The sequence below is a fragment of the Silurus meridionalis genome, chromosome 17 (genome assembly GCF_014805685.1).
Source record: "Silurus meridionalis isolate SWU-2019-XX chromosome 17, ASM1480568v1, whole genome shotgun sequence".
Taxonomy (NCBI): Eukaryota; Metazoa; Chordata; class Actinopteri; order Siluriformes; family Siluridae; genus Silurus; species Silurus meridionalis.
Genome location: NC_060900.1, coordinates 24,906,402 through 24,928,454, shown reverse-complemented (window position 1 = coordinate 24,928,454; position 22,053 = coordinate 24,906,402). Strand labels below are relative to the sequence as shown.

General features: G+C 38.5%; 1 protein-coding gene across 2 annotated transcripts in view; it reads left to right on the top strand.

Moving 5' to 3' along the window:
• colgalt2b (collagen beta(1-O)galactosyltransferase 2b) overlaps positions 1-16,109 on the top strand; it is a 38,152-nt gene extending 22,043 nt beyond the window's left edge. For both annotated transcript variants that reach the window (XM_046872427.1, XM_046872426.1), the window contains 11 exons: positions 4,186-4,296; positions 5,246-5,363; positions 5,609-5,743; positions 6,663-6,867; positions 7,807-7,926; positions 8,206-8,279; positions 8,940-9,046; positions 9,349-9,481; positions 9,648-9,775; positions 9,920-10,126; positions 14,001-16,109. In XM_046872427.1, coding sequence (XP_046728383.1) covers positions 4,186-4,296; positions 5,246-5,363; positions 5,609-5,743; positions 6,663-6,867; positions 7,807-7,926; positions 8,206-8,279; positions 8,940-9,046; positions 9,349-9,481; positions 9,648-9,775; positions 9,920-10,126; positions 14,001-14,274 — 1,612 coding nt within the window. In that variant the 3' untranslated portion in view covers positions 14,275-16,109. The remainder of the gene's footprint in view (positions 1-4,185; positions 4,297-5,245; positions 5,364-5,608; positions 5,744-6,662; positions 6,868-7,806; positions 7,927-8,205; positions 8,280-8,939; positions 9,047-9,348; positions 9,482-9,647; positions 9,776-9,919; positions 10,127-14,000) is intronic.
• Positions 16,110-22,053: the final 5,944 nt, after the last annotated feature.

Sequence of the window (22,053 nt, the reverse complement as noted above, 5' to 3'; positions counted from 1 at the left end):
TGATGGTGTGCAGTGAGAGTGTGTGGGAGTGTGTGTGTGTGTGATGTGAGTGAGTGTGAGACAGTCTAAGTGTGTGTGATGGTCTGAGTGAGAGTGTGTGTGATAGTGTGCAAGTGAGTGTATAAGTGAGTGTTTGAGTGAGAGTGTGTGAGTGAGAGTGTGATGGTGTGCAAGTGAGAGTGTGTGAGTGGGAGTGTGTGTGTGTGTGATGTGAGTGAGAGTGTGAGACAGTCTAAGTGTGTGTGATGGTCTGAGTGAGAGTGTGTGATAGTGTGCAAGTGAGTGTATAAGTGAGTGTTTGAGTGAGAGTGTGTGAGTGAGAGTGTGTGTGATGGTGTGCAAGTGAGAGTGTGTGAGTGGGAGTGTGTGTGTGTGTGTGTGTGTGATGTGAGTGAGAGTGTGTTTGATGTTGTGAGTGAGCGTACACTACTTAGATTAAGCCCTGGAATGTTTGTTTGTTTGTTTGTTTACTTGCTGGATTACACTCTGTTCCTGTTCTGTCCAGTCGACACTGGAACTTTCCGCCACAGTCGTTCCGACAGCCGTCTGTTACTCGCACATAGACAGAGTCACTGAAAGTGTGTCTGTCTATGAGAGAGACAGGAGATGAGCTTTGTGGTAATACTGGAAAACACACACACACACACACACACACACACACACACACACAAACACACACACGGATTGAGACGTTAGCTTGTTGTGCTAATCTGGTGTACATGGCTGGTAAATGTTGTGTTGACACAGCTTGGAGGATTCCAAAAAAAGGGATAAAAACAGAAACACACACACACACACACACACAAACACACACAAACACACACACACACAAACGTGCACACAAACGTGCACACACAGGTACATTTAAATATATGATTGCATTTGATTGGACAGGCCTTTGGCTTTTTTCAGGGCTTCATTAGGGATTTTTAGGGCTTCATTATGAATAAAATAAGGCTACATTAGGAATATAACAGGGTTACATTATGGATACATTAGGAATATAAATGAGAAACAGGGCTACGTCAGGGCTTTATTTATTTATTTTACTTTAGATTTAAAGTATAATTATATTTGGACTACATTAGAAGTACATTAAGACTACACTGGGGCTATGCTGGAACTTTGTTGGACTACATTTGCCTATATTTGTACTTTACATTAGCACAACATAAGGTTTACATTAGGATTATATTAGATATACAGTGTGATTACATTAGGACTAAACTAGAAGTGCATTTGAACTACACTGGGACCAAATTAGAATTGTAGTAGAAGTACATTCGGGATATATTGGGGTTACATTAGGAGTACATTAGGACAAAATAAGAATTGCTCTAGGACTACATTAGGACTACATAAGGACTACATAATCACATTAGAATTGCAGGTGTACTACATTAGGGATACAATAGCATAATTACATTAGAATACATTAAAAGTACATTTAAACTACTATGAGGCTACATTTAGCCGATGCTAGGGCAACATTTGGACTACACTGGGATAGCAGTAGGACTACATACACTTCCAGTAAGATTGCATTAAGATTAAAATAGGTACAGATATTAGGATTGCAGTGGAGCTACATAAAGACTGCATTAGGACTACATTAGGCATATATTGAGGCTACATTAGGAGTACATTAGGATTGTATTAGTACTACATTGGGACTACATTTAGCCTGTATTATGATTTATTTAGGATTACATTAGTGTTAAAGGAGAACTACATTATGACTACTTTAGACATCCAGTAGGGTTACAGTAGGTACAGGCATTATGATTGCAGTAGGACACATTAGGATTATAGAAGGACTGCATTAGTACTACTTTATGACTACATTTGACTTCCAGTGGAATTGCAATAAGATAAAATAGATATAAGGATTGTAGTAGGGCTACAAACAGACTACATTATGACAAAATTAAAATGACAAATGTTATTACATTAGGACAACGTTATGACATATATTGAGGCTACATTAGGATTAAATTAGTTGTGCAGTTGGACTACATTAGGCATCTATTGAGGCTACATTACAATCACATTAGGATTGCAGTAGGTCTGCATTATTACTACATTAGGACTGTATTTGGTAGTCCTAATGATATTATGATTAATTTGAAATAACATGGGGATTGCAGTAGGACTGCGTTATGACTATGTTAGACTCCCAGTAGAATTTCAGTAGGTACAGACATTAGGATTTCAGCAGGACTACATAAAGACTACATTATGACTACATTAAAATGACATTGGTATTACATTATGACAACATTATGACTACATTACACTTTTAGTAGTAGACTTTTAGAGTAGGACTGCTTTAGAAAGATAGTAGATGACATAGAGGGTAAGTCGGGGCATTTTAGACAGGCTGGATTAATGCTTAGTACAATAAAGTCTAAACAAACAAACAAATAAACAGTATTTTATATGGTACAATGGAACGTGACTCAGTGTGGAGAACAACGCTGTGAGTCTGGAAACATAGTCAACTGAAAAGTGGTTAATTCTAATGATTTAATTCATATGGTTGTGTGTGAGGGTGTAATTGTGAGGTTTAATGGAAACACATGGGAAATTAGGAAACAATTCTGGGAACATGAACACTGCAGTACAACACACACAATCTGGCCTTGATGATGTCTTTCTTCTCTCTGCACATGAATGAATGAATCCATCAGAGGGTATAATCATTCTCAAACATAAAAATATGTAGGATATGTACATCAGAAGCTTTAAATAGAGCAGCTTCCAGTGACTTTCAGATGGATTTATTGTTTTTTTTTACTGTTCTGTGTTGTTTAGACAAGACTCACCAAGGTCTTGTAATGTCTTCGGATTTAAATGCATTAGAGTAATACATTTATTAGAGTAATTGGTGTGTATATTGGTGTATATGTGTATTTGTGTATATATTAGAGTAATTGGTGTGTATATTGGTGTATATGTGTATTTGTGTATTGGTAAATTTGTGTATATATTAGTGTAATTGGTGTGTATATTGGTGTGTATGTGTATTTGTGTATATATTAGAGTAATTGGTGTGTATATTGGTATGTGTATTTGTGTATATATTAGAGTAATTGGTGTATATATTGGTGTGTGTATGTGTATTTGTGTATATATTAGAGTAATTGGTGTGTATATTGTGTGTATGTGTATTTGTGTATATATTAGAGTAATTGTGTGTATATTGGTGTGTATGTGTATTTGTGTATATATTAGAGTAATTGTGTGTATATTGTGTATATGTGTATTTGTGTATTGGTAAATTTGTGTATATATTAGAGTAATTGGTGTATATTGGTGTATGTATTTGTGTATATACTAGAGTAATTGTGTGTATATTGGTGTATGTGTATTTGTGTATATATTAGAGTAATTGGTGTATATTGGTGTGTATGTATTTGTGTATATATTAGAGTAATTGGTGTGTATATTGGTGTGTATGTGTATTTGTGTATATATTAGAGTAATTGGTGTATATTGGTATGTGTATTTGTGTATTGGTAAATTTGTGTATATATTAGAGTAATTGGTGTGTATATTGGTGTATGTGTATTTGTGTATATTAGAGTAATTGGTGTGTATATTGGTGTGTATGTGTATTTGTGTATATATTAGAGTAATTGGTGTGTATATTGGTGTATGTGTATTTGTGTATATATTAGAGTAATTGGTGTGTATATTGGTGTGGTAGGTGTATTTGTATATTGTTTAATTTGTGCATATATTTGGGTAATTGGTGTGTATATTGGTGTGTGTATGTATTTGTGTATATATTAGAGTAATTGGTGTATATTGGTGTGTGTGTATTTGTATATATTGGAGTAATTGGTGTGTATTGGTGTGTATGTGTATTTGTGTATATATTAGAGTAATTGGTGTGTATATTGGTGTGTGTATTGGTGTGTATGTATTTGTGTATATTGGTGTGTGTATTGGTGTGTATGTGTATTTGTGTATATATTAGAGTAATTGGTGTGTATATTGGTATGTATGTGCACTGGTGTATTTGTGTGTATATGAGTGTAATTGTATTAGAATATTCTGATGTTTGTATGTTTTAGTGTATTCTGTTGTGAAAGCATGTTAAATGTGTGTGTGTGTGTGTGTGTGTGTGTGTGTGTGTGTGTGTGTGTGTGTGTGTGTGTGTATGATTTTTCTTACCTGCAGGGCAGCAACAGATCATAACATAGACAACACCACGGCTATTCTAAAAGAGTGGATGAAATCGGCTTTAAGAAGATATCACTATGTGGAATGGAGACCGATGGAGGAGCCTCGGTGGGACACACACACACACACACACACTTTCACATAAAATTTGACTAAACACACAAACATCAATGACCTGGTTCAGTAAAAACAGGACGAAGTTAACTTATTTCATTTCACTGTTTTTGGGGCGGGGCCTAAAGTAAAGGGGTGGAGTGATACCTAACTATAATCATTACAAGTATGAGTGGCTTGGGTTACATTATCTGCATGTGGTTTAAAGGGGTGGATCTATTTCCTGCATTCTGAATTATTTACAAGTTTCAAAAAAACGAAATTACACTCCAAATACACTTCTTTTAGGTTCGTAAACATTTTGGAAAGATTTTGAGAAGAGAGAAAGCACAGCAACCAGAGCAAGAGCAGGAGCACACCCACCACCGTGCTTCATTCGGTTACAGAAGTCATCACAGCTTTGCACACGACTTGCTTTAGAAGAACGTCTCCAAAGAAGTGTATTTTTGGATGTGAGAGAAGGAGAACCTTGTTTTTCTGGACCCAAATCTGGATCAGATATGCACGGCACGGATCTAATTGTCAGCCATGGTTCATTTAAGACTAGAAGATTTTTGTTCGTTTTATTTATAGCCGCGCCACAGCTTGCAGACGATCGCTACGCAAAAGCTGAGCATGCTTGCAACTCTTTAGCTCCACCCACAGCATGCCTCCAGGAGCTTGACTGTTTTCAGACAGAAGTGTAAAGCTGGATCTTTCTTTTATAAAACTGATAGAGTCTTCAGAGATATGAAGGATGCAATTCTACATTATAGGGTCTCACGATTAACATAAGATTGGCCAGAACTGTGTGTTACTGTATGTCCCCTTTAAGCAAGACTTTTAGACAAAATATTTCTGACCAGCTACTAACATCTGGGGTGGACAGGACATTGCAAGCATTATAATTTTTGGTCACACTATGCCTAAAGGACAATCCTCTAATCCAGATGTTTTATTACAGCTCTTATACAGATGAGTGGGGGCCCAAGCACTGGCCACTGTCCCGGTTTAACCACGTGCTTAAGCTCAGACAGGCTGCTCTGGAGGCAGCACGCCACCGATGGGCCGACTACATACTGGTTAGAGAACTGCACTCTGTCAAAATATATCATTATTTATTTCAATTCCTCTTTCTTTTACTTTACTTCATTCACAGACATGAAAGCTAAGAAGACATGGGTGCAAATTCAGATCCAAATTTTATTAGTCACATACATAACCATACATAGGACATACATATTCATATACTCGCATATCTCTCTCTCTCTCTCTCTCTCTCTCTCTCTCTCTCTCTCTTTCTGTTTCCATCCTTTCTTTTATTCAGTTTGTGGACAGTGATAATCTCCTGACCAACCCGCTGGTCTTGGACCTCCTGATTGCGGAGAATCGGACTCTGGTGGCGCCCATGTTAGAATCACGGTCTCTCTACTCCAACTTCTGGTGTGGCATCACTTCTCAGGTACACACACACACTCGGGATGTGCATCTCCATAACTGAGCCAACAATACGATACACTAAATATACATATGAAGCAGCTACTGATCCGAAGCGATACAATTCACCCCATTACGATGCAGTGCAATCTGATTTCGATTCAACTCGACACAATGTGATTTCTGGAGGGAGGAGTAAACTGGGAAATGGAAAAAATATGATGCTCTGCAATTCAATGTGGTACTGATAGTTCGTTTTTATTTCTTTGGTTCAGACATCAATTGACTTAAGTGCCATCTGACTTCTAATGTATGTCCTTTTTACAAACATGCCTTTGTTCGAAAGAAAAAATATGTTCTGTCTCCAGGAAGACGCAGCTCTACCTCTGCCATGTTAATCTGTATTCTATGTGACTCTCAGGACACGCCTCGGTCTCCGCAACGCTGTGATACGTCACATTTACGTAGCAGCGACGGTGCTGAGAGAACGCTAATATAAAACATAGTGCATCTACTAATAATTATATACAAATACTGTCATTTTTTACCTATGTAAATATGTTAAAAATGATGCATTGTGATATAAACGCCAACTTGTACCGGAAGCACACTTTATTAAATCGATGCATCACTTTTATGGCGATTCACGGATGCAAATCAATGAATCTTACCATCCCTAGTACACACACAGGGGTTTTCGCTACGTTTTCCAGTTTCCTTCTCTTTCCAGAAAGATTGTGTAGGTGTATTTGGTATTCTAAATGGCTCCTAGGTGGGAAGGTGTGTAAATGTGTGTTTAGACTGTGTTTTGGTCTTAAAGGATCTAGAATGTTAAATTCTAGTAATCTTTCTTTCTTTCTTTCTTTCTTTCTTTCTTCTTTCTTTCTTTCTTTCTTTCTTTCTTTCTTTCTTTCTGTCTTTCTTTAATACTCTCACTTATGCAGGGCTACTATAAGCGCACCCCAGATTATCAGCCTATCCGTGAGTGGAGGCGTCAGGGCTGCTTCCCTGTTCCCATGATTCACACCACCTTCCTGCTGGATTTGAGACGCAGCGCCTCTCGCGATCTGGCTTTCTACCCTCCACATCCCGACTACAGCTGGGCCTTCGACGATATCATGGTGTTTGCTTTTTCTGCTCGCCAAGCAGGTGTGTTTGTGTGTCTCATCTTTAAGTCTTCAAATGCCTGTTTATTTATCATTGCATAATAGAACTCAAATGATGTATGCTGTTTGTGTGTGTGGTCATGTTTTTGTGTGTGTGTGTGTGTGTGTGTGTGTGTGTGTGTGTGTGTGTGTGTGTGTGTGTGTGTGCGTGCATGTGCGTGTGAGTTTATAATAAGCCTATGGGATGCTTGGTTTACACATCATTACCCACAGTAGAACACCCACACACAGACAGCCACAACTAAATCAGGCCATATGACCAATAAAGTCTCATTAGGCTTCCAAGCTTGTTATGCTTGTTTGGCTCTGCTTCGAGTGAGTCAGATGCAGCAGATAATGATGCTGATAACATCAATGTGTTTGAATCCAATTCACTCACACCTGCAGCTCTCACACCACTGAGATTTCTGCCACAATCAGACTGCACGATGTTCACACTACGGTCTTTATTCTATGGTGGATGGAGTCTCTGAGTTTCATCTGCTATATAATTTGCATAAACATGTGATTGGATGGAGAATATCAGGTACAGAAGCCAGGTAGCTTCATGTCACTTTCAGACACAGAGACCATGTCTCCTTTACTTAGATGGAGATTTACAGAGTCACTGCCTCCTTCACTGGGACTAACAGACAAAAGCCACATCTCATTTACTTGGAGTTACAAACACAGAGGCCACACCTCCTTTACTAAGATTTAGAAATGACAAAGGCCCACATTTTTCTTTGGGATGAACAGAGGCCACACCTCCTACACCATAACTTAACAGTACAAGAGCCACGCCTTCTTCCTTATGACTTATCAATTACAGACAACACATTAAATTCATATACTGTGAAAATGTTATGAATTATGGTTTTAGAATTCCTAAAATGTGTGTGTGTGTGTGTGTGTGTGTGTGTGTGTGTGTGTGTGTGTGTAGGTGTACAGATGTTTGTGTGTAATAAGGAGCACTATGGTTTCCTACCCATTCCTCTGAAGGCCAATCAAAGCTTAGAGGACGAAGAGGAAAGTTTCACACACACCATTACTGAGGCCCTCAGTAAGTGTTTCTCTCATGCAAACACACACACACACACACACACACACACACACACACACACACACACACACACACACACACACACACACAGTCTCTGAGGTACTTGACATGTGTTTGCCTGCCAGTGTAACTGAGCACAATTTTTGTTACTTAACACACACACACACATACACACATGAACACTGTGGCATTACACATTTATTATTCTTTCTTTCGACCAGTGTTTTCTGTTAGAACGGTCAGAACTCACAACTCACACTGTTTCTTATTTTCTTACAGTTGATCATCAGATTAAACCTTCAGAGTTTGTGTTCGTTTCTCCAAAACTACAGGATAAGATGGAATTTGATGAGGTGAGAGAAAGAAAGAAAGAAAGAGAGAGAGAGAGAGAGAGAGAGAGAGAGAGAGAGAGATGTTCTAACATCTGGCTGATGTTCTAACAGACTCGTACATGTAAAGAATAATTGACTGATTTACAGTCTGGCAAATTAAAGGACTGATAGAATGGTGAATAGAGGTATTGACAGACAGACAGACAGACAGACAGACAGACAGACAGACAGACAGACAGACAGACTTGAAAACTATACTGAAGGACTGGTTCACAGACCAAACTGATAAACCTAAAAGCCTTTCTGAAGTATGGACTGATTTAATAGCCTGACAGAATGATGGATTGAGAGATGCAATAAGACTGATGGACTGACAGATTGTTAAAATGTCAGACTGAAAGATTGACGACCTAATTAACCAATAGACTGACAAATGGATGGAATGATAGGCTGATGGACTCACAGAACGATAGACTGACAGAATTAAAGACTGTACTGATAAACCGATTTACAGACTGAGGGCCAAAGAAGAGAACATCAACAAGTTTTCTGTAACTCCTCATCTTTTACCCTGTCTATTCACTTTCTCTCTCTCTCTCTCTCTCTCTCTCTCTCTCTCTCTCTCTCTCTCTATCTATCTATCTATCTATCTATATTTCTTTCTTTTTATTTATTTTTCAGATCTTCCTGATTAATCTGAAGCGGCGGATGGATCGGAGGGAACGCATGTTAAATTCTCTGGCTGCTTTGGGTGTGGAGGCCACAATCACCAACGCTGTGGATGGCAAGTAGGTCACATGGTCACACACACACACACACACACACACACACACACACACACACACCATATATTGGTAAATTGTGACGTGTCAGTGTATAAATTAATCACTGTGTATTCACAAACAGGCATTCATTCACAGGCATCCGCATCACATTGCTGACTGTTTTCCTACAACAGTATGTATCTTTTTACACACTCTATCTTTTATTAACTTTAATCCCCTTTTCCATGTCTCTCTCTCTCTCTCTCTCTCTCTCTCTCTCTCTCTCTCTCTCTCTCTCTCTCTCTCTCGGCCGGCGTGTGCGTCAGGGCTTTGAACTCGTCGCAGCTGCAGGCTCTGGGGATTGAGATGATGCCGAATTATAAAGACCCATATTCAGGCAGGGTGCTGACCAGAGGAGAGATCGGTTGCTTCCTCAGCCACCATTCTATATGGACACAGGTATACACACACACACACACACACACACACACACACACACACACACACAAAGAGAAAGAATCTCTGTTCTTTTGCTATGAAATAAAGTAATTTTTATGTGTGTGTGTGTGTGTGTGTGTGTGTGTGTGTGTGTGTGTGTGTGTGTGTGTGTGTGTGTGTGTGTTAGATGGTGGAGAAAGGTTTGCAACGTGTTCTAGTTCTGGAGGATGATGTGAGATTTGAGCCCAGGTTTAAAAGGAGGCTGCAAACTATTATGCAGGATGTGGAGAAAGTTCAGCTAGACTGGGACCTCATGTAAGACACACACACACACACACACACACACACACACACACACACACACACATTTACATACAAAGACAAATCCAATGACAAGTTTGTTTTCTGTGTGTGTTTGTTTCCATGTGTGTGTTTGTTTCCATGTGTGTGTGTGTGTAGATATGTGGGCCGGAAGCGGATGCAGGTGGCACAGCCTGAGCTCTCTGTGGATGGAGTGAATAACCTGGTGGAGGCTGATTACTCGTACTGGACGCTGGCGTATGCTCTCTCTCTAAACGGAGCCAACAAACTGCTCTCAGCTCAGCCCTTCACCTGCATGCTGCCTGTGGATGAGTTCCTGCCCATCATGTTCAACAAACACCCCAAGTAAGAACCAGAAATGGATGACAAATTGTGGATTAATGGATGGATGGTTAAATGTATGATTAAGGAATGAAGGAATGGACGGCTCAAAATATATTCACTGTATAAAAAAAAGCAAATATGATAGGAGGAAAGATAAAGCAGTTTAGTGGTGGACAAATGGACAGGTGGGTGAATAGAGGGATGAACACATAGCGGTGGTGGTGGTGGTGAATGAATGGGATTATGGATGAATACACGAAAGAATAGGTGATGGATATTGATAGAAAGATGGATGTGTGCACAGATGAGTAGGATGGATGGATGGACAGATTGATGGAGGGATGAGATGGATGGACAGACGGATGGATGGATGGACAGATAAATGGAGGGATGAGTAGGATGGATAAATGGACAGACAGACGGATGGATGGATGAACAGATGGATGAAGGGATGAGCAGGATGGATAGATGGATGGACAGATGGATGGATGGAAGGACAGATGGATGGAGGAATGAGTAGAATGGATGGACGGGTAGATAGATGACCAGTTTAATGTATGTGTGGATAGACAGACAGACTGATAGTTGGATGGATGAATGACTGGATGACTGGTTAGGTGTAAGAAAGAAGTGGATGGATTATAAGTGTATAAAATAAAGCATGGATGATAAAAGGAAAGATAAAACAGTGGATGAGTGTCCTAATGGACAGATGGGTGAATAAATGGATGAACACATGGCCAGGCAGGTTGGTGGTAGATGGGATTATGGAAGAATACATGAAAGAATAGACGATAAACATATGGATAGTGATGAAAAGATAGATGTGTGGACAGATGAGTAGGAGGGATTATGAAATGATGAATGATTGAATAAAACAATGTGTAGATGGTTGAATGGTTAAATGTGTAAAATAAGTTTTTTTGAAAAAAAACTAGATCTGAAATCTATTTTAGTTTAGTTTTAATAAAAAAACCAATTCACTTACTTTTTGACATAAACCTTGGCTGTTAGTCAGTAATAACAGTGTCCCCCTGTTTATGACAGACATTTTGCACACACACACACACACACACACACACACACACACACACACACACTGCTCGCTCTCCTGCACAGTGTTGGATTGTTCACTAAGGAAAAATAAGTACAGTGTCCCTCCTGGGTCACATAGCGCCTCCCTTTTTTTCTCTGCCCCTGGAACCGGAGCTCTCTCTTTCTCTTTTTCTCTTCCACCTTCAGTGCCCTGCCCTCCTTCAACTCCTCCTTTCACCTGCTGTCCTTCTAGACCAACACTTTGGCACACTGTGATACTTAACAATTCGGCTACTTAACATTGGGTACTTTTTATTAGTTTGAGGTCGAACCATAACTTTCAGTTGTTCTATTTCAGTTGTGTTTGTTTTCAGTGTTATTTACAGGACAGACTTCTCTTTTTGAATTTTGACAGAGAGAGAGAGAGAGAGAAAGAGAGAAAGAGGGAGAAGAGTGGCTGGTGTATGAATGACTAATATACATAATTTCACTCTGCTATTAAGTATATTTATATAAAACATACAATATATTAACTTGCTGTCGTGTCGTTCCACAACATTAAACGTAACTATATCTGTTTTTTAAGTGCGTATGCTTTTCCCTTCAATATTAAATGCTTGAGTGATTAAAACGCTGTAGGACATGATGTCATAGGAAACTCAAAGTTTTATCACACAAAACCGAGGTTGATTTGTTTCTTGTAACAGCACAGTGTTTTATTGCTCGCTTAATGGACATGCAGCAGTACAGATTACACAATAATACATACACAGGTCCGGCTTTAGAAGGATTTAATTAAGACATATTTTTTTTAAATAGACGATAATGACAAATGATACAAATAGTAATAAAGAATCATTAATAAAGTCATTATTATTAATATATTAAGAATATCATGCTTAATACAATCCTTGCATCCACAATACTTCTATAACTTTCCTTTTGAAAGCATTCAAAACTAAAAACAACGAATTCTAGTTCTACGATTTCTTCGCAAATGCAAGCCGTATTTCCCTGAGTTTACAAAAACGTGTAAATAATAACAACAAAGCATAAAAGGGTATAGAATCTGTGCACTAGATACTGTAATTGCAGACACGCTCCCTGTTGAATTCAACATGCTGGTCCTGAAAACTCTAGAGACCACCATTCACCTCTCGTTCTATCCCTCTCTCCCTCACTCTCGGAGGAATGTGAGAGGGGCTCGGCTCTTCCTGCTTCCTGCTCCGACAGCACAGCAATCCCATTGATAGGACTCATGGGGGTTGGGGGATGCAGGAGAGAGGTTTGGGGAGCAGGAGGGATGGATTACTACACAAATACACTGCAGGTTCTGTGTGTGTATGGGATGCAGGAAGAGAGAGAGAGAGAGAGAGAGAGAGAGAGAGAGAGAGAGAGAGAGAGAGAGAGAAAGAGAGAGAGAGACAGAGAGAGAAAGAGAGAGAGAGAGAGAGAGAGAGAGAGAGAGAGAGAGAGAGTATGGTGTAAAGCTTTAGTATTGTTTGATGTCTGTTAAACAGGAAATTCAAATACACAGACTTTTTGGGGACAAACTGAACAGAGAGACATGTAGAGAGATGGATCGTGTTTTTTTTATTTCCATGAGCACGTTTTGAAATGCTGATTTGTCCCGTTTGCTTGTTTAGGAACTGTGTTATTAATTCACCAATTTTAGTACATGATTTAGCAAAACAGAGCATTTTACAGTACTATACTGTAAAAACTCTACAGTATATATGTATGTGGCAGTGGGCACGTTCATGAACGCCGGTGGGCAAATGGAGGGCATAGCCAGAGGCATTCTGTTTCAGTGTAAACTGATAAAAAGGAGAGAGACAAGAGCTAAAACTGTCCTTAGAGGCACCAAATAAAATCCATTCTCGAACACAGAGACAACTGAACTCTGTCGATCGCTGGCGAGAGTAAGGCATCTCACAAGGCGGGAGACGTGTACATCCTGGCTGCATCCCAATGTATCGTACCTTATATACAGTGCTAAGTAAGATTGAAAATTATTTGTTCAAAAACAAAACTTTTGAAGGAAAAATGAGGTCGTATGGTGCCTGTTCTGTTTTGTAATGGTTCAGTCAGGTGTGTTTTTGAAGGTGAGAGCTGCATTTGTTCGGATATGTTTTCTAAGATGGTACAGGTTGTTAAAAATGTCCATAGAAGAAGATAATATGATGATGATAAATGATGTGTGTGTGTGTGTGTGTATATATATATATATATATATATATACTTTCCTTTTGGACCGTTTCTGAATGGTCTGTCCCAGGCATATTTATAGAAAAAAAAAATAAAATCGGTGGAATCGGTTCTAGCTTGAGTGTTCACTGTCATGAAAGAAAAAAAGAAGGAAATAAGAGATACTAAGGCGTTCAGAAATTCATGAAAATATTTGAGAAGATTGGAAAACGGTAGAATTTACACTAGATTCCACTAGATTTTCAAGTTTGCTTATAGATATTTGTGTTCATCAGCCACAAGGGTGTTATGAAAGGCAGGTACTGATGTAGGTGAGGTGAGGAGACCTGGGGTTCAGTCAGCGTTCCAATTCATCTCAAAAGTGTTGAGTAGGGATGAGATCAGAGCTCTATAGCAGCCCACTCAAGATCTTCCTCTCCAAACCATGTAAACCAGATCTTCAAAGAGCTCACTTTGTGCACAGGGGCATTGCCATGCTGGAACAGGTTTTGGGTTTCAAGTAAATTAAAAATGTTATTAAAGGGCATCTAAAGACCTGTACAATTAAGTGCCTCCAGCTTTGTGGTAACACTGTGGTTGTTAGGACCACATGAAAAGACGGTTCTCCTGAGTCTATATATCTCAAAACTTCTGCTCTCCCTTTTTCTTTCAGCATGGCCTACATGTCCCATTTTGAGCGGAGAGATTTGCGAGCGTTCTCAGTTGAACCGTTGCTGGTTTACCCGACACACTACACGGGCGAGCCGGGTTACTTCAGCGACACTGAGACATCCACAATCTGGGACGATGAGGCCATAGATACGGACTGGGACCGATCTCACGCTCAGAAAACTGCTCAACAAGGCCGAATCCGGCCCATCGCCCAGAACAGCGTGACTGGAGAAATGCCGCCCCCTGCTGCTCGTGCATCACGAGACGAACTCTGAAAAGTCTGGCAATGAAGACAACATGGAATATTTTTAGGTCACTGTATTGTGTACAAGAGTAAGTCAAGTGTTGTACAGATGTTTTAGCACTCATTTGAGGTTCTTCATAAGCTCAATAGATTTGCCTGATAGCAGCTTTAATAATATTAGATTTCATGACAAGGGTTGGGAGGAAGAGAAGGGACGAAGCTTGTGAGGAACCATTCTGAAAGGCCACACTGGCCTTCATTGGGCATAACGACCTGTTTTGAATTGGATTTATAGATGTATAGTTTTATATTCGGATTTTTAACAGTGAAAACAGCAGTTTGCTAATTAATTAGGGAATTGTGCTCTGGTTTAGGACATGATGCTTTCTTCTCAACAGTTAGTGGTTGCTTTAGAAGCAGAAGCAGAGCATTTTATGAATGGCAGAGGTTGAACAAGGAGCAAGAGTTTGTAGATGTCAGGACTGTGGTAGGTATCTTTACTGGTGAAGCTTAAAGATCTCAGAGCTCTTAAACATCAGGAATGGAGCAGGAGTGGCGATGGCCTTAAAATGGAGAAGAAACTGGTCAGCATCATGGCTACTGCAGAAATGATTGCTTTCCTGTATGGAGCAAAAGCAGGTAGATTTCAGGTTTTATGCGGTAACTTGTGCCTTAAGTCTGAAGTAGATGCTTGTAGGATTCAAAAGCAGAAGCTGGTTGACCTTGGTTTAATTAACTAAAACTTGAAGGCATCAAGAATGAAACAGGAGATAGTAGACTCTAAGGGTTGGTGCAGAGGCCTGGACTATCAGAATGCTTTGCATATCTTATGACTAGAGCAGGAACCTAAAATAATCTCAATAGAAAAATGTGCTTATAGACCTCAGGAATGGAGCATAATCTGGCGGATATCAAGGTTGGATGAAGATCTGGTAGATCCTAAGTGTTGGTCCAGAAGCATGTAGACCACAAGAATAGAGCAGAAGTCTGATGTTCTCATGATGGGTCCAGGAGGTGTTATAGACCCTGGCTGTTGGTGTAGAATCAGCAGCTAATATAATCTTATTAGTACATTAAAAATGATCCTAAAACATTTCAGACCAGATCAAACTTGACTGTCATTTCAAGCAGCACTAAAACAAACTGAATTCTTTGATCACCAGAGGATCTTCTGATCATGTGCTCATTAGTTTTATACTATCAACTTTTTCTTTGATTAAGAATAATACTTTCTAGTAAACATTATCTTGAACATCTTGAACATTAGCTTTTGGGAAATTTCCCACTGCTCTTTATAAGAAATGGAGAACCACAAATAAGTGTTAAAACATCTGTGAGACCGGATGGAGAGATGTGCACACATAACATACCCTCAATCTCATGCTACCACCAGGTTATCGGATCACAATCATTTCCCATCAGCGACCTCCTTTATTCGCTGGTTGTTCAGCCAATAGCATTGCAGCAGGCTGACATGCTCAGATATGATTGGCTAACACCAGTGTTAGGAGAAGAAAAAGAGGAAGAGGGGGATCAAGGGCTCCTGTTTTAAACCCACTTTATTTATTTTCACAGACGGTGTTTGTCACCGGATTTGTCTGTCTGTCTGTCTGTCTGTCTGTCTGTCTGTCTGTCTGTCTGTTTGTTTGTTTGTTTTTCTATCCACAGTTTTGTCCCTGGAGGATTTTTGTGTGATTCTTATAAAGACAGACAGACAAGCAGTTACACATGTAAGGGACACACATACATTTTGGCAGTTTGAACAAAAAAATCACAAAACATTTTGGTTCTTTTGTTTAATTTAAATGTAAATAAAGCCGGATGATGAACCGAACAAGTTGCGGGTGAATAAAAAAAGAGAGAATATCTGCGTGTTTGTGTTTTTGTTGCTTTTTGTAAAAAAAAATAAAAATTATGAGTGTGTATTCAGCAGTGGTGGACAGTAACGAAGTAAATGTAATTGGTTACTGTACTTAAGTAGCGTTTCATAACATTTCAAAGTCAATTATTTTACTCTTTACTCAATTACATTTTGTGAAATCAGTCGTTCCTTTTTATTGGATAAAAATTGAACTGGTTTTGACCGGTGCTTTGCAGTGGAGGATTTAGGCATAATTTGGGCGGCCTCACGATCTTTTTTTTTTTACCGCTTATTTGCACGCTCTCGTCAATTATGATGTCATGTCAAGGTGAATGAACCTGATTGGGACTTGGAGTGAAGGAGAGTCGGGGGTTTGGTGACATCACATCAGTTAGGAGCGCTGAATCCAAATTAAAATTATGGATGAAAAAATTATACAATGTTGCCTGTTATGCATTTACGCATGGAGCGACAATATTTCTTTTAGTTTACATAATAATATAATTTACAGTATGTAGTTTATTATATTGTGCATAGCAAGAAATCAATTACAACCTAGCAAGTCTAATTGGACTGTAGTTAAAATAGCATATAATGATTTGGTTACCTTTAATCGAGGTGATGTCATAAAAGTTTTCTGAGTTTTCAGTAAGGGAGAATCTCAACACATATATTATAATGATATAGATGTTGTGTGCATCTTATAGCTGCAATTAGCCAAGGAGTTTAATAGTTCTTGGTTTTGAGAGTTTGATCAATCATGACGTGATGTTTATACATTCAATTGAAGTTCTCAGAAATGTATCCAGATTCGTGGACTGCTCTGAGAACATGTCTTACTCATCCAGTGTCGGTAGATGAAGCAGAGAGGAGCTTTATCAATGAGGGAGACTATAAGTCACCCAAGGCCACATTCAAGATAGAACCGCAATTCTCAGTTAGTGGCATCTACTGATCACCAACATACAGTTCAACATCAGTTTAACTTCAAAAACATGAAAAGAAGGTTTTGGGCTCATGACCATTTATTAGATATCAGTGTTTAACTCATTAAATCGTTCTATTAATAGATCAGTGTGCTGAGACTAACATTACAGTCTTTTCACATAAACTGAGTTGATTAAGCAAAGAGTCTTGTGATAAAAAAAAAGATAAGACATAATAGCCATAATAAATTATAATACTTGGATACTTAAGTACATTTGAAGGAAAATACTTTTGTACTTTTACTGAAGTCTTATTTTACCTACTGTATCTCTATATTCACTCATCACATGGTTTGTGTACTTCTTCTACCACTGGGTGTGTGTGTGTGTGTGTGTGTGTGTGTGTGTGTGTGTGTATAATAGTCAATATTTACTGTCCTCATTCACAGATTTTTGAAGAATTTGTAATCAAATGCAGTTTTTACACACACACACACACACACACACACACACAAATTAACCACACAAACTGTATGTTGTTTTGTATTCCAATAAGATTTTATAGAAATAAAATTTATAATACTAGCAGTCAACTTTCCCGTCATCACCTTGACATCTTCGTATTAATGTATTTATAATTTTTTTTTTAAAGCTTGCAAACGAACCCTGCATTTCTTTAGAAAAGAGAGAATGAAAAATATACAGTATGTTGGTTATTTGTGGGAAATTTCTCAGTGATAAACTGCAGGGGGCAACAAACCCACACGATCCCCCCTCATGTCCATCACTGCATGAAAAGAGCAGAATCCAGAAGAAATTGGAAACAGTAAAATCCCAATTAATTTCAAGTTTATCGCATGTATGCAGGTAAAATGTCCACGAATAACCATATAACTCAAATCAGCTGACGTACTCGGGAATCCGTGACGTTTGGAAAAAAAAATAAAATACATCTAGTTTGTGATGATTGCTGATTGTTGACAGTGTGTTAATGTCTTGGCGCTGTAAGTGAAAGGTGTTAGATCTGCTGTGATCCTAATGGGAGGAAAAAACTGTGTGTTGTAAATCTAAACAAACTACAATATTACAAAATACTAAATGAATACAAAGCTCGTTAACTATAATGTCAAAATTAACCGCTAGCTACTTTTGACAACCACAAAATATCTTTGATTTTAATCTTTTTATTTATTTATTATTTTTAGAAAACTCACTCATTTTTAACATGTGCTGACAATAATACCTGAAGTTTGATGATTACAGTTTTTCTAGGTTGCTTTGGAGCATTTCTCGACTCATCCTTAATATTTGTACACCAGTGCGTGCATTTCTCAAAACAATGTGTGCAAACAGCACAAAACATTGGATTTCTTACAAAAGCCTAAACCTTTTACAAAATCCTTAGTTCATCTCTCAAAAGTAAGTATTTGTGTCAACGAACATCTCATTCCCATCAGAATGAACAGTCCTTTTGTCAATGTTCACAGACAAGATCGTCACAATGTTTAGTCGTGTTGTCAATATGACGCTGCACAGTCTCAGTATTTCCTGATATAAACTATGGATTTATTGAATTTCTTCTGTACCGCATCTATGAATTTTAGCAACACAAATTCATTTATTTTGTTGCATATATGATTTATATTGAGAGCAAGAGGACAGGATTTACACGTTTACTGTACTGTACAAGTGTGCGTTTGTTTCTTAGTTCATCCATTTTCAGAATGTATAATTATTAGTTTTGTTCATTCTGTATTCACTCTCCAGTTGAAGGTTAGCGAGATTCACCTTTGACCTGTTTTAGAGAACTGGTTGATTATTGGTTGATCCGATGCCGTTCACTCGCCTTCATTAGTGACATTCAAGATTCATCTGCACATTTCATCAATTCAACACATTTACAATAAAAAAGTACAATAGAAATGTTAGATGACAGATGATGACATCTGGTTTAATCATTTTGCATTTAATGACTTATACAATGAACTGATACTGAGATGTTTTGGGGGTTTAAACTGTTCAGGTGAAACCAGTACCATATTTTTTATCAACATGAACATTAACAACAGATAATGTAGGAAACAGCAGACACTTGTACACAATCGATTAAATTAATGTACAAAAGCGGCTGCAATTTGATCAAAGCGACGAGAAAAGTTTTTATGATGAGCACAAATGGAGGTTCAACAAGTAGTTTTGAGAATTTCATTTCTGATCTGAGAAACATTTAAAGTAAAACCCTTTATAAGTTATTTTGCAAAACAATCCACACAAATATGATCTACAAACTGGGTAAAAGCGTTTAAACACAGACTTTGACATTCCTTTTTTGTACTGTGCATTAAATGGTTATTGTGTATTTCACATGATCATGTCTGGATTTCTCCACTTTACAGGGTAAATTCCTCTCACAATCAAACGGTGACCTCACACCTTCTGAAGGAGTTGTGTGTGAGTTTGTTGATGCTGACTGGACTTCGGATCCAATGCTCCAATGGAAGTCCAATGCAATAACAACTTAGCTACCACCTACTTCCAAACACACACAGCGTTTGAGCAGCCTGTAGGTGGAGATGGGGCATCGTTTCAGGGATAAAGCATGGAAACTGTGCAGCACCCAAAGCATCAAACTTTACCAGTTATAATAGAGATATGATATTACCTTGTTAGCCAGAATAGAAATTATCTACAGGCTGGAATTGGTTTGGAGACCTTGAGTTTAACACTGTCTCCTGTATATATATATATATATATATATATATATATATATATATATATATATATATATGCTGCTTTCTGTCTTTAATACTCATATTAGTGCTGGTTTTGAGAAATCATTTGATCTTGTGCACTGGTTAAAGTTAAAAGAGCTGAGGGTTCACAGGTTCTAGAAAGTTCTGGATACTAAACAAAAACAACAACAACAACAATAAACCCACATGGTTGTAAATGTAATTTTGCCTCACAATTTCCGGGAGAATGGGAAGAGTCAGCTTGTTGTGTTGTTAATAGCTTTAAACTTTAGCTCGTCACATGATCCACTGGGTGTCGGACCGGAAGAAAGGCCTGTCACTCGACGAACGCGTGCACATCCGAGTGAATTTGTAGCGTGTTGGAGGAGAGACGACAAAATGAGTCGAGTAGCACAGTGACTGCTCCTGGAGGCGAAGCAACACCTCTGCGAACGATCCGTTCCAGTTACATAAGCACGACAGATGAGTCAGAGGAAAAGAGAAATAGAGAGAGCGAGAGAGGTGTGTAATTTAGCGAGTCAGGAAAAAAAATGTATTTCGAGTGCAGACATTTCTTTTCACCTCCTCCTACACAAAAGCCTGGAGGCTGCAGTGCGATGTAGGAGAGTGGCCTTACTCCTACTATCACACTTCTACTCCACAATGCCATCTGCAGCATGACTCAACACTCAGTGTAGCAGATCACAGACTATCGATTTACCCGTCTGACTTTTACATTTACGCTCTGTTATTCCAGTCCAAGCACAGAGCTTATACGAGCGCTAACTAGCATATCGTTAGTCTGCTTACTCCTCGGTAACTATCCATGCTAAAGGTTGGATATGTTTCTCTTCCTTTTTTTCGATTGAAATGAAAATAGAAACAGTTTTGCAACCTCAATAATAAACTCACGGGTTGCTACGGGTACGGCTCAAACTAACATGACTATACATACGGCTGTAAATCAACTTAATGAATGCGCCATACTGTAAACACCTGTAACCATAGTGAGATACAGTTTTATACAGGGTGGGGCCGCTATTGGATTTTATTGCATTTCCTAAAGACCTTTTTGAACTAAATGGAGGATGTTTGCATGTGGTTTATAACTTAGATGGTGAATACGGCAATTCAAGGTTGATAATGAATTTGATGGACTGGAGAAGAGAGAAATATAACGAAAAATGGCACCAGGAGTTAACACCAACTACTTTATTATTAGCAGAGACGAGATACAGATGTACACATTTTATTCAGACACTAGTTTATCTTTCTGTGTGATTGTAAGCAGCAGAATTTTAAATGTAACAATGTACATATAAAAAACAAGAAAAAAGATATATCTGTCTGTCTGTCTTTCTCTCTCTGTCACTGTCTTTCTCTCTCTCTCTCTCTCTCTCTGTCTGTCTGTCTGTCTTTCTCTCTGTCTGTCTGTCTGTCTATATGTCTGTCTGTCTTGTCTATCTGTCTGTCTGTCTGTCTGTCTGTCTGTCTTTCTCTCTGTCTGTCTGTCTGTATTTTTCTCTGTCTGTCTGTCTGTCTGTCTGTCTGTCTGTCTGTCTGTCTGTTTGTCTTTTTCTCTCTGTCTGTCTTTTTCTCTGTCTGTCTGTTACTTTTTTATATACTGTATATTGATTTCACACTTTATGTGAATAAACAAAAACATAAAAATAAAAAAAGCTTGTGTGTGTGTGTGTGTGTGTGTGTGTGTGTGTGTGTGTGTGTGTGTGTGTGTGTGTGTGTGTGTGTGTGTGTCCGTACAACAGAAATGTGGTGACAGGAAAGTCAAAAAACAATGATTACCAGTTCACGTCAAAACCTGAAACAAAATATATGATATGATTTGTTATATAAATTTCAAAGTTCAAAACTATTTATGTATAAAATATGTTTTGCTCTTTTTGTTTGATTCACAACACATGCACTTACTGGTTTGCAAATATTAAGGATGATGGGAATTTTCGCTCTGGAAACAATTGTGCTCTGGCTGACTACAGGGTTCGACTTTGGACAAAATTCCCCTCGAAGGAAGCCGAGAGCAGACAATTTAGGAATTTAGAGGGAAAAAGATGTCGAATAGATAAAAAAAGCTGAATGTTGATATACCTATATTTATCAAATGCAAATTCTACATTTACAATTCCAATCCATTGCTACCATGAGGTATTTAATTATTTTCAGTGATACACAGAAATCATGCAGCGAGGGAGCACTCTCTCTGAGTTCTCTCCGAAGCGCTGAATCAGGAGATTTTTTTAAGCTACAGGAGGAAATATTAACCTGAGTTATGG